Here is a 14457-nt window from a genome sequence, read left to right on the forward strand (position 1 = left end):
CATTTGCTTGAGGATGATAGGGTGGGGAGAATATTCTTTCTATATTGTTTTTGATACACCATTTATTGATAAAGGTATTCTTGAAATGAGCTCCATTGTCTGATCTGATTTCTTTGGGTTTTCCTATTGATATTACTGTGCTTTCTAGCCTGGCTAGAATCTGTCTTCCCATACCTTGCCGCAGAGGAAGGGTGCTTTTAATTATATATGCTGCTCGCGCCTGATCACCCATTTGTTTAGTTTTACTTCCATCTGAAAATATAGTTATCCTTTTTCCTTCTATTGTGTATGGTTTCATATCGATCAAACCACATTGATTTTTACCTACAGCATATTTGCCTTGCATTAACACTTCTTTTAGCTTTTTAAGGTCGCAGTTAGTTAACTCACTTTGTTTGTTAATTTCATCAGCTATGCATATCGGGCATCTGTGGCACAGCCCTGGACTGGATTGAGTCCTACCTCTCTGGTCGCTCCTTCAGGTTGCTTGGGCTGGTTCGGTATCGACACCTCGGCCCCTCACTACAGGAGTTCCCCAGGGCTCAGTCCTAGGCCCGCTTCTTTTTTCTCTTTACACTCGCTCCCTTGGCCCTGTGATCACTGCACATGGGCTATCCTACCACTGCTACGTGGACGATACCCAACTCTTCGTTTTGTTCCCGCCATCTGATACGCAGGTTTCAGCCCTTATCTCTGCTTGCCTGAGGGACATCCAGAGCTGGATGGACAACCACCATCTAAAGCTCAACCCAGGCAAGACTGAAATGATATTCATCCCTGCTAATATCTCTCCTCATCTGGATCTCTCCATTTCCCTCAGGGATACCACACTCACGCCGTCACCCAGTGCAAGGAACCTCGGCGTGGTGATGGACAGCAGACTGTCCCTTTCCGATAACATTGCGGCGGTGACCCAGTCTTGCAGGTTCTTCCTATACAACATACGGAGAATCCGCCCCTTTCTGACCCCCTACTCGACCCAGCTCCTGGTCCAAGCGATGGTTCTATCCCGCTTGGACTACTGCAATTCCCTCTTGGCTGGCCTCCCAGCGTCCGCCATCAGACCCCTCCAACTTATCGAGAATGCAGCAGCTCGTCTGGTCTTCAACCTTCCCAAATACTCACACGTCACCCCCCTGCTTACTTCCCTCCACTGGCTGCCTGTCATGGCTCGCATCAAATTCAAAACATTGGTGCTAGCCTTCCAAGCAGTTAGGGGGTCTTCCCCAGCTTATCTACAAAAAATCATCAGACCCTACACCCCTGCCAGACCTCTTCGTTCAGCCTCCACAGGCCGCTTGGCACCTCCCCCTCTCCGAACCTCCACCTCACGCTCACGTCTACTGTCTGTTCTGGCTCCACGGTGGTGGAACGAACTCCCCGTTGAGGTCAGAACTGTAGAATCTCTCCCCAATCTCAATCTATCTCAATAGCAGTTTTGAATATTTAATCTAGGAGAGCAGTCACCGGTGTAATGACAGCAGTGCCTGTGGGAGTGTCCGGAACCTTTCCCATAGGTGGTGGGTTACAGGCACCTTCTCTTCCCATGACCCCTGTGACCTCTCAACTAAAACATCTTCCCCTTATCTCCTTTGGCCCTGAAACTCCCCAAAGCTAGTCCAAACAGTGTATTGTCCTTGACATGTACCAGCTCTCAGGCTCCTCACAAACGGCAGCCCTTCCTGACCTTAACCACTACGCTACAGGCCGCCCCATCCTATCTATGAATGATGTAGAATGACTGTAGAATCTCTCCCCACCTTCAAGCGCAAGCTGAAGACACACCTCTTCAAGCAGCACCTCTCCCCATCCCTCCCTACCTCCCTGTGAACCTTAATTGTTGTCTCTGTGACTTGCTTTGTGTATCGGTATTTTTAGTTGGCTAGGTAAGCAGTGTTTGGATAGGTAACTTTGGTCACTTTTGTTGTTTGTTTCTTTGTTCAAAAAATAAATAAAATAAAAAAAAAAAAAAATGGGCCCTCGTCCTTATCTTTGTTGTACAGGTAGCAGTTGAAATTGTACTTCCCTCTAGGGTCTTTCAGCGAACTTATCCCTGGTTATGGGTATGCACTTTGTTATACGTCGCTTTCCTTCCCCCGATCAGACACACAGGTCTCTACCCGTATCTCCACCTGCCTGAGAGACATCCAGAGCTGGATGGGCAACCACCATCTAAAGCTCAACCCAGGTAAGACAGACGTGATCTTCATCCCTGCTTTAACCTCTCCCTTCTCTGATTTCTCCATCTCACTAGGGGATACCACAGTGACCTCATCCCCTAGTGCAAGACACCTTGGAGTGGTGATGGACAACAGGCTATCCTTCTCCACGAACATCACTACGGTGACCCGGGCTTGCAGGTTCTTCCTGTACAACATCCGGAGAATCTGACCCTTTCTCACCACCTACTCCACTCAGCTCCTTGTTCAAGCAATGGTCCTGTCCCGCCTGGACTATTGCAATTCTCTGCTGGCTGGCTTCCAGCATCTGCCATCAGACCCCTACAACTCATCCAGAATGCTGCAGCCCGTCTGGTATTCAATGTTCCCAGACATTCACATGTCACCCCCCTGCTCAGCAACCTCCACTGGCTGCCTGTTATGGCTCGCATCAAATTTAAAACTTTGGTGCTCGCATACCAGGCAGTTAAAGGATCAGCCCCTGTATATATTCAATCCCTTATAAAGACCTATACACCAACAAGACCCCTCCGTTTTGCCACTTTGTGCTGTCTGGCGCCTCCCCCTCGCCACACCTGCACTTCACGCTCACGACTGCTGTCTGTCCTGGTCCCATGGTGGTGGAATGACCTCCCGGTGGATGTCAGAACGGCAGTCTCTGACCTCCTTCAAGCACAGACTGAAGACCCATCTCTTCAGGCTACACCTTTCCCTCCCCAACTCACAATCACCGTGATTAGCCTTAGACCGTAATAGCACTTATGTATAGATATTGTTACTTGTATAGGTATTGTTGTTTTTATTGGCTGTTGTTGTATTCTAGCTGCCAACAATGGTATGCTAGTTTGTATGTTAATTGTACTCTTCAAGGGTTCTGAATTTCTGTATGTTTACACTAGGACTCGGGACAGTACTGTCCTCTCAGGTCCACTTTTGCACTTGTTCTTGTGTTTGATTTGCACTTTGTTGTATGTCGCTCTAGATAAGAGTGTCTGCTAAATGCCACGTAATGTAATGTAATGTAATTTAATGTATTGGAACCCCAATTATCTTGATACCGTTGCGTGCATGTTCCCTGTCTGTTCAGTAGGGGGCAGAAACGTTACGAAAGAGTTACGGTACCAACAGGAATTTTGTCCACATGCCCAAAGGAAGAGGCCTGGATGTTCAGCAACGTGTGGAACCTGAGGATTCCTATTTCAGAGCATCAAATACAGCCAGTCACTACATTACAAATATTTGACTCTGCTTGTCCCTGCTGGACAAAAAAAGACACCATCATTTTCCTAACTTGAAAAGGAACTATTGCCCTCTACTGGACAGATTAGAACGATCACATTTTTCCTCGGCGATTTAAAAAACCCCAGAGCATTCCAAACACAATTTCCCAGGAGCGCTAACAAATGACAATTACAATTACAAATTACCTATAGTATATAAGTAATTTTCAAATATATTAAAATATATATAATTAAAAATAACAATAATATTGCCACTGAATAACAATTTAATGATGTAACTGTATTTATCATTTCAGTTTACAGTATAATAGAGGGGTGGACAATTCTGGTTTCCACCAATTACCCTGGCTAAATGAACTAATTGGCTGAATGCACCAACACTGGTTCTGTCAAAGATTAGATCACAGTAAAACGGGGGACACACAACCAGTCATCAAAAAATGTACTGCAGCTAAAATTTCAGATTTCGCAAAAGGCTAATTATGTAATTAAGGTCAGAAGTTGGTATGAAATCCAGAAATGGATATGGCACTCTTTACCCACCTCTGGAATACATACATTTTAAATGATAAAAATAGTTATCGTGCTCTGGCCACTGAAAGAGCACAGACTACGGAGTACGAGGGACCAAAGAGGTGGGGACTGAGAGGAACAGGAAGTGAGACTCGTGCTAATGGGAGCTGGAGTCTCTCACAGACACACACACCCATCAGGCACATATGGCTCTCACTCTGATACTCTTCCTCTCCATCCTCTTCCTCACTGTGCTGCCAGGTAGGACTCGTTTCTAACACTGTATACTGAACTCTGGAGCATTGTAGCAGTGAGACTGTCTGTGCCATAAACTTGAATGAATGAGTTAAACTGAAGCTTGTAGTTTGCATAATACATAATAGGACTAATGTGATTAGAATACTCAGTGAACACTTTATTAGGTAGACCTGTACACCAGCTTTGTTAATGCAAATATTTAATCAGCAAATCATGTGGCAGCAACTAAATGGAGTGGTTGTCGAAGTTTAGCTGTTTTTCAAAAAAATGTAATGTCAGAATGAGGAAGAAATGTGAAGAAAAGTGAGTTTGACTGGAGATTGGTTGTTGGTGCCAGACAGGGAGGTTAGAGTGTCTCAGAAACTGCTTATCTCCTGGGTTTTTCATGCACAACAGTGTCTTGAGTTTTCAGAGCATGGTGCAAGCAGCAGTTCTGCAGAAAGAAATGCCTTGTTAATCAGAGAGGTCTGAGGAGAAAGGCCTGACTGGTCAATACTTACAGGGAGGTGACAGTGACGTAAATATGTGCACATTACAACAGTGATACGCAGAAGAGCATCTCTGGACACACAATGCGACAAACCTATCAGTGGATAGGCTACAGCCGCGAACGACCACTCAGTCTAAAAAATAAGTCTAATCAATACCTAATAAAGTGCTCACTGAGTGTATATATAATCAGAATAGAACTAATAAACTCAAATAGACCATGGTTATATATTTAGAATTTATGCACTTTAACCCTTGTGTAGTCTTAACATTCAGTCAACTCCCCTTGTCCTAAGGGTCAAAATGCCTTCACTAAACCGCTAAAATAAAGCAGGTTAATTGAATTTTAATGAATTGAATTATATTTTGCATGAAGAAATATCTTGTCACTCATCACAAACTTTGTCATCAAATTTCAAGTTGAAAAAAGATCATTGAGGGGGTTTTCTCTGCTGCTAAACAGTTTTGACTTTATTTTTTTATCCTTTGGACAACACAAGGGTTAAGAGCTGACAAATACAACTGTAACTTTCAAAAAACAAAGAGTGAATATGTCCCATAGCTTTGTGTGTGATGTTGAACCCAAGAAGCGGAAAGAGTTGCAATATGACTTTTTCACACTTCATTACATAATACGCATTTGGCAGACACTCTTATCCAGAGCGACGCCCAGTTGATTAGACTAAGCAGGAGACAATCCTCCCCCAGAGCAATGCAGGGTTAAGGGCCTTGCTCAAGGGCCCAACGGCTGTGCAGATCTTATTATGGCTACACCAGGATTAGAACCACCAACCTTGCAGGTCCCAGTCATTTTCCTTAACCACTACGCAACTGGCCACAACACATACTTTGCATGGTTAGAATGGCTCTGAGTTTTAAAAAAAGAGAAGTTGATATGATTTTGTTCTGTAAGTGTGAATGCTTCCAGTGAAATGGCTTCAACCCCACATTAAAATGTCCCCACAGTACAATGTCCCTCACTGTGGTAAGCAGAGGCGATTAACCACAGGAAACAATGCTGTTTGTAGCTCTGCGAAAATATAAATTGAAAGAGAGAATTGAAAGAGTGGAAAGAATTCTGTGCTTGTGCTCATATGTACACAGTATTTTCTGGAGTTAACCCCTCACACACTTTTGCTTTTAAAGAGGTATCCAAGAAACTCCAGTGAAAGATTTTTCTTTTGTAAAAAAACTATTATGTTGTATTGTATTCTCCAGGAATGCCTTGGTTTTCACAATCAAACAATTTAATTCCACACAAGAACATCCTAAAATCCAATCATCATTAAAATCCAATGATACCTTTATTATAATCCATTGGTATGGTTGACCATATTTTACCTAGATGCAGTGTGTTGGTTACACCTTTTGTTACAGTGCATTAGAATGAATTAGAGTATTAGTGATGTTCCCCTGTGCACTTTATTGTGCCGACATTGGCTCAGGTGGAAAGAGCAGTCGTCTGGCAGGCAGAGGGTTGCCGTTTCGATTCCACCCTGGGTGTATCAAGGTGTCCCTGAGCAAGACAAGCAACCCCTAAATGCTCCTTACCAGCTGTTTTGTGCCTTGTGTGGCAGCCAATCGCCATTGGTGTGTGTGTGTGAATGTGTGAATGTGTGTATGAATGGGTGAATGAGAAGCATCAATGTTACAGCATTTTGGATAAAGGTGCTATATAAATGCAGATATTTAGCATTTACTCAAACAGGAGAGAGAAGAGGGAAACAGATCGAGATGGTTGGGTGCAGAGGATTGAAGCCCCAAACACACAGGACGGTTAACACTTAGCCTGAGAGTCAGCTGCCTTACAGACTGCACCACACTGTGCTCTGTAAAATACACCCACACTGATGATTTGTGTGTTTCTCTCTGCAGATGCTGACGGTGTGTACACAGTGAGAGAAGTAGCTGTACAGAGTGGAAGATCTTTCACCATCCCATGTCTCTATCATAGAGAATATGAAAATCATGTGAAATACTGGCGTCATGGTCCAGACTGGGATTTTTGTGAATATGTAGTACGCACTGACCATCCAATAGTTAAAGGTGAAACATCAATCACTGATGACCCCACCCATCATGTGTTCACTGTTACCATGAGAAAGCTTAAGATGAAGGACTCTGGATATTACTGGTGTGCTGTAGAGATCCAGCATGCTCCAGATAAGGGAGCATATCTGCACCTGTCAGTCACTGCAGGTAAGATGGCTGCAGCACACACTGTACTCAGTGAGACCTGCTTCCTCTTAGTAACGGCATCTTCACTCTTCCAGTGTTATCCAATCATACGCTGCACAGAACTTTCTACTGCAGACTGCTGCACTGTGGGTAAATGAGTGATCCTACCCCTTATGCTAGCAGTATTGAATTCTTCCACAAGTAAAAGTCCAGGCAAGTCATTGCTTCACTGCAGAACTATTGGTGTATTTGGACTCTGCACTTCCAGCAGGGTGTTGCTTTAATTGCATTATTTTGCTACACCATTTCCAGTCTGTATCCAAGACATTATCAATACGACTGTTATTTGCTTTGGTCTACAAGTGACTTGTAGAGTTTGTGTATCAATGAATGTTGTATATTTTTTTGTTTATTCTGTGGTGTTCAGGCATTCCTGGACTCTGGGTTGAGCAGCAGGAGGTGGCCGGTGTGGAAGGGGGCCATGTCAGTGTGCCGTGTCACTATAATGAACCGAGCAGCATGAAGAAGTGGTGCAGGATAGAGGGCTCCTGTGTGGAAGTGAATTCTGGTAAATCTGGAAGATCAGAGATGAAAGATGACCGCTCTAAAAAGGTCTTCACTGTGACGATGAGGGAGCTGAACATGGAGGACACAGGCTGGTATCGGTGTGCTGCTGGAGAACTACAGATCCCTGTTCACCTCACTGTCACTCAGAAAACTACAATGACCACAGTCACCACATGTAAGTAACTCAAAACGAGCCTGTATAAGAATGCATTCTTTCCTCGAATTTTCAATGATCTTTTCTGTCACTTTCTGTCAGTGAGGGTTGAGAGAAAAAGAGTGTTCTAAATGTCATGTTGTGAAATGTATTTCCACCCTCTGGTGCTAGTGCTGAGTTCTGTTCTTACCACAATGTCACAACCCTCATGCACACATTCACATGCGCGCACACACACACACAGAAGCACACACATTCACATTCACACAGTAACACACATGCACACACACATGCAAATGCAATGGCACTATAAATAACACTATAAAATATAAAATAAAATGTATTAACTTTATTATCGAACATAATTTTTTCCTCCACTGTCTCTTCATTGCAACCCATTCTTCAGCATCTGCAGCACTAAGCACGTCTCTTCTGGTGACCACAGCAACCACAGCAGCAACATCCTCCGAGCCTTCAACCTCAAGGCATTCAAGAGTCTCAACACCTCTCTCACCTGTTCCAGCAACAACCAATTACAATAAAAGGTGTGGTATTCATGATGGAAGAGCCAGTAAAATCTTCAAGTCAGATGCTTTTTAAATCAAGAAGTTCAGTATAAAAACAAAAGCATTAACATTCGTACCATAGTAAAGTCTGTCTAGTTTTTTATTTAAGTTGATACTTTTCCTGACAAATGTGTCTCAAAATCCCTCCTGTCTCAAAGTCAGTGAGGCTTCCTCCTGCAGCCGTGCTCACTAAAGTCCAGCTAACCAGGCCTCACCAGCACTTATCAGCAGCACATGGCCCAGTGCATGCTGGGATATGGTACAAGCTGCAAGTACTTGGTGTCCCACATGACCCTGAGCGCTTCCATTTCCTTTTTCTCCACTCCCTGTTTCTGGAGTCCAGCAGTTCTCTCTGTGCATGTTTGTGCTTGTCTGTGCTCTTCTGAACTGATGGAGAAGGCTGCAGTACTGAGAGAGACTGTGTCATTTGGGCATTTCAAATGGGCAGAAAATTTCACACACCCTGTTGCTGCTGTTCAGTCCTTTAGATCTCACAATCATCCTGATGGCACTAGGGATGCTGTTGCTGGTGGCAGCTGTTGCCACGGTTACCTGGAAGCTGTGTAAGAGACACAGTGAGTATCCACATGAAGTATGCTGAGTGTGAAAGAATAGTGTGGGTGCTGTATGTAGGAGCAGTCAGCACAGCATTAGTGAAGTGCAGTACACTGAGGACAGGAGTTTCACAGGCAGTAGGGGTCTCATAGGGGGGCTCTCAGCTCTGTCATGATCACACTCTCTTATCACAGCTCATCCTGTGTCTCATTACAGAGGGAGTCCAGCCTCACTCAGGAGCAAGAGAGGACCGGAGCAACGAGCTGACGGTACGGCCGTTTTACACTCTGCACTCTGCCGAGAAGGCTGAGGGTCAATGTCAATCAGTGTCAGTCAGTGTGGTCAATGTCAATCAGTGTCAGTCAGTATCAGTCAGTGTCGGTCAAATGTCAGTCAATGTCAGTCAATGCCAATTAAACTTCAATCAAAATTTGAGCTGATCCGCAAAACACAGAACTGCAGAATGGAGATGGACATACAGATATTGTGGGGGTGTGGGCGTGGAGAAGAAATGACTGCTACAGTAAAGTGTGATAGTTATTTATTCATACATACAGAAATGCTGCACTTATCAAACTAAACTACATTCAGAAAAATCTTAAGTTCAATACTTTCAGGCACACTCAGTTTCTGGTTGGAGATGTCCAGTACCAGCACCTTCAAGTCTATAGACACTAAGTAACGGTTTACCAGACTCAGTGATACCACTTTTCTGTATTCCTGAGAGTAACTGATATTCTCCACTGTTCACCACTCTGGAAAAGAGCGTCTGTAAATGATTGTCATGTGATGTAATGTAAACTCAAAACAGGAAGTCACTGAGCAGCAATGGGCTGTGATAGTGGAGAGGAACTCACAGGCGCTAAATGCTAAAATATTATCCTGCTCTGAAAACAAGCATTCATTTTGAGGGAAAATGGTCCAGAATGTTTACTTGTGAGTTTATTTAGTGTGTTCTCCTCTGCTCTGGTAGCATGGACAGGGTTGGGGTCAGTTCCACTTTCTGTTCAGTCAGGCAATGAAATGACATTAAATTAATTAATGAAATTTTTTTGGGGATTAAATGGTTTATGTATCGATTCATGGAATAATCCTCAATGGGGCATTTTTCACATTATGTACTTGAATTGACTGAATTAAATTGAGCCGACCCCCTAACCATGGTCAGTAACAGAAACATGTTCCCCTTTACTGTCCCAGCCGTCTGAAAACCCTGCAGATGAGGTCCTATACAGCTCACTGAGCAGCAAAGGGCTGTGATAATGGAGATGAACTCACAGGCGCTAAATGCTGAAAAATTATCCTGCTCTCAACAGCTTTGAAAACAAGCATTCATTTTGAGGGAAAATGATTCTGAATGTTTGCTAGTCAGGCAATGAAATGACATTAAATTCATTCATTAAACTTTTTCATTAAACTTTGGTTTATTACATTACATTACGTGGCATTTAGCAGACGCTCTTATCCAGAGCGACGTACAACAAAGTGCAAATCAAACACAAGAATTCATGGGATAATCCTCAATGGGGCATTTTTCACATTATGATCTTGAATTGACTGAATTGACTGAATTAAATTGAGCCAACCCCCTAACCATGGTCAGTAACAGAAACATGTTCCCCTTTACTGTCCCAGCCTTCTGAAAACCCTGCAGATGAGGTTCTGTACAGCTCAGTGGTCCTGAAAAATCTACAGGTGAGATTGTTCATCATATCTCAGAATCAGCTACATTCCAGTAAATATCAGAATTTAAAGTGGCACACTGTGAAATGTGAACATATTTATATGTATGTATATATATTCTCCTTTTGAGTTGTTTAACAACAATTTGCATGTTTACATTAGACACACAAAACACAGGATCAATTGCAATGTGTTTTGTAGCTGCAGTCTAAACCTTCACAGAATTCAGGAACTGCTATCCAAATCTGTTAACGATTAGCTGTTCGAGTTTTCATGCATTTTTCTGGCATTGATGATTAACCTCCAGCTAATCGCACTGCAGTTCACCCAGAGAATATGTAATGGGAAATGTTTGCGTAACTCTCTGTAATGTTATTTTTTGAGTGACTGAAATATTGTGTGTGCATGTCCTGTTCTGTACAGACAACACACTCGTCTCACCGTTCTGCAGCAGATAGTGATGTGATTTACAGCTCAGTTGCCGGGCAGAACACACAGGTACGTTATGCTGGATTTACAGTTGGTTTATATCAGAAATATGTTTCACTGATCATGAAATAGGCGGCACGGATGGTGCAGTGGGTAGCACTGCCGCCTCACAGCAAGGAGGCCCTGGGTTCGAATCCCCGTCGGCAAGGGCCTCTCTGTGCGGAGTTTGCATGTTCTCCCCGTGTCTGCGTGGGTTTCCTCCGGGTACTCCGGTTTCCTCCCACAGTCCAAAGACATGCAGGTTAGGCTGATTGGAGAGTCTAAATTGCCCGTAGGTATGAATGTGTGAGTGAATGGTGTGTGTGCCCTGCGATGGACTGGCGACCTGTCCAGGGTGTATTCCTGCCTTTCGCCCAATGTATGCTGGGATAGGCTCCAGCCCCCCTGCGACCCTGTTCAGGATAAGCGGGTTAAGATAATGGATGGATGGATGGATGGATGATCATGAAATATCAAGACCCAAAATGTGATGGGATGCATATGCGATGACGTGTGGAACTTGCATTTCTTTTTAGTCCCTCATATATTCACAAACATTCCTATTCCTGTTTTTATTGCACCTTTTTTAGTTGTGCTCAAGCGTGCTCGTAGTAGAGCCCCAATTATCTTGATACCTTTGCGTGAATGTTCCCTGTCTGTTCAGTAGGGGGCAGCAAAGTGACGAAAGACTACTTCCCAACAGGAATTTTGTCCACAAGCCCGAAGGAAGTGGCCTGGATGTTCAGCAACGTGTGGAACCTGAGGATTCCTATTTCAGAGCATCAAATACAGCCAGTCACCCCATTACAAATATTTGACTCTTTTTTCTCTACTCGACAAAAAAAGACACCACAACTTGAAAAGGAACTATCGCCCTCTGCTGGACAGATTAGAACACATTTAAAAACGCAAATAAAAATAGACTATGGCTACATACTTTGAATTCATGCACTTTAAAAAACGATTAGTCAAGTTAAAAAAGATGCTTTGCATGTGTGTCATTAATCAGTTTCTTTTCTTTTTTTCTTGAACATTTTCATGAACGCTTGCACTTAATACGCCTTTATGTCTCACCTTTTTTGTTTAACAGATAAAAAAAATGTATTTCAGTTTGTGCATTTTGCAATTGGACAAGGGAGGACATTACATTAAATTATAGCTCTGAGTTTTACTTTAAAAGAGAAGTAGATATGATCTTGTTCTGTAAGTGTGAATGCTTTCACAGAAATGGCTTCAACCCCACATTAAAATGTACCCCCAGTACAATGTCCTGAGGGGATTAACCACAGGAAATAATGCTGTTTGTAGCTCTGCTAAAATAAAAACTGAAAGAGACAATTCTGTGTGTGTGCTCATATGTACACAGTATTTTCTGGAGTTAACCCCTCACACACTTTTGCTTTTAAGGAGGTATCCAAGAAACATTTCAAAATTAACTCCAGTGAAAGATTTGTCTTATGTAAAAGAACTATTGTATTGTATTCTCTTGGAATGCCTTGGTTTTCACAATCAAACACTTTAATTCCACACAAGAACATCATAAAATCCAATCATCATTAAAGTCCAATGATACCTTTATTATAATGCATTGGTGTGGTAGACCATATTTTACCTAGATGCAGTGTGTTGGAATCACCTTTTCTTACGGTGCATTAAAATGAATTAGAGTATTAGTGATGTTCCCCTGTGCACTTTATTGTGGTGACATTGGCTCAGGTGGTAAGAGCAGTCGTCTGGCAGACGGAGGGTTGCAGTTTCCATTCCACCCTGGCTGTATCAAGGTGTTCCTGAGCAAGACAAGCAACCCTTAAATGCTCCTGACCAGCTGTTTGGTGTCTTGCATGGGAGCCAATTGCCATTGGTGTGTGTGGAAGCATGTGTATGAATTGGGAAATGAGAAGCATCAATGTTACAGCGCTTTGGATAAAGGTGCTATATAAATGCAGACATTTAGCATTTATTCAAACAGGAGAGAGAAGAGGGGAACAGATCGCGATGGTTGGGTGTAGAGGATTGAACCCCCAAACACACAGGAGGGTTCACTCTTAGCCTGAGAGTCAGCTGCTTTACAGACTGCACCACACTGTGCTCTGTAAAATACACCCAGACTGATGATGTGTGTGTTTCTCTCTGCAGATGCCGGTGTGTACACAGTGAGTGAAGTAGTTGTACAGAGTGGAAGATCTGTCACCATCCCATGTGTCTATGATAGAGAATATGAAAATCATGTGAAATACTGGTGTCAGGGGTACTTATTGCGAAATTGCCATAATATAGTTTGCACTGACTCTCCAAATTTTAAACGTAAAACATCAATCACTTATGACCCCACCCATCATGTGTTCACTGTTACCATGAGAAAGCTTCAGAGGAAGGACTCTGGATATTACTGGTGTGCTGTAGAGATCCAGGGCGCTGGAGATAAGAGAGCACATCTGCACCTGTCAGTCACTGCAGGTAAGATGGCTGCAGCACACACTGCATTCAGTGAGACCTGCTTCCTCTTAATAACGGCGTCTTCATTATTCCAGTGTTATCCAATCATACGCTGCACAGAACTTTCTACTGCAGACTGCTGCATTGTGGGTAAATGAGTGATCCTACCACTTATGCTAGCAGTATTGAATTCTTCCACAAGTAAAAGTCTAGGCAAGTCATTGTTTTACTGCAAAACTATTGGTGTATTTGGACTCCAGCATAATAATTGTATTATTTTGCTACACCACTCCCAGTCTGTATGCAAGACAGTATCAATACGACAGTTATTTACTTTGGTCTACAAGTGACTTGTAGGGTTTGTGTATCAAAGAATGTTGTATATTTTTGTGCTTATTCTGTGGTGTTCAGACATTCCTGGACTCTGGGTTAAGCAGCAGGAGTTGGCCGGTGTGGAAGGGGGCCATGTCACTATAGTAAATCAAGAAGCAAGAAGAAGTGGTGCAGGATAAGGGGCTCCTGTGTGGAAATGAATTCTGGTGAATCTGGAAGATCAGAGATGAAAGATGACCGCTCTAAAAAGGTCTTCACTGTGATGGTGAGGGAGCTGAACATGGAGGACACAGGCTGGTATTGGTGTGCTGCTGGAGAACTACAGATCCCTGTTCACCTCACTGTCACTCAGAAAACTACAACTACCACAGTCACCACACGTAAGGAACTCAAAACGAGCCTGTATAAGAATGCATTCTATCCTCGAATTTTCAATGATCTTTTCTGTCACTTTCTGTCAGTGAGGGTTGAGAGAAACAGTGTTCTAAATGTCATGTTGTGAAACCCTTTGGTGCTAGCTAGTGCTCTCTCACAGACTGCCAGGTGCACACCAGTGCTGAGTTCTGTTCTTTCACATGAACACAGTGTCACAACAATCATGCACCCATTCGTGCACACACACATAATAATAATAATAATAATAATAATAATATTAAACTTTATTTATAAAGCACATTTAAAACAACCATGGTTGACCAAAGTGCTGTACAAAACCAGGCAATAAAATTAAAGATAAAATGAAACAAAATGAGATAAAAAGAAATAAAATGAAATGAAATGAAATGAAATGAAATGAAATGAAATGAAATAAAATGAAATACATGTACATTATCTGG

General features: G+C 42.9%; 1 protein-coding gene across 1 annotated transcript in view; it reads left to right on the forward strand.

The window, feature by feature from the left end:
• Positions 1-5635: 5635 nt before the first annotated feature.
• Positions 5636-14457, forward strand: part of LOC133126709 (polymeric immunoglobulin receptor-like) — a 45011-nt gene continuing 36189 nt past the window's right edge. Inside the window, exons 1-3 of the mRNA XM_061239045.1 lie at positions 5636-5666; positions 6557-6880; positions 7287-7601. Coding sequence (XP_061095029.1) covers positions 5636-5666; positions 6557-6880; positions 7287-7601 — 670 coding nt within the window. The remainder of the gene's footprint in view (positions 5667-6556; positions 6881-7286; positions 7602-14457) is intronic.

The sequence above is a fragment of the Conger conger genome, chromosome 4 (genome assembly GCF_963514075.1).
Source record: "Conger conger chromosome 4, fConCon1.1, whole genome shotgun sequence".
Classification (NCBI taxonomy): domain Eukaryota; kingdom Metazoa; phylum Chordata; class Actinopteri; order Anguilliformes; family Congridae; genus Conger; species Conger conger.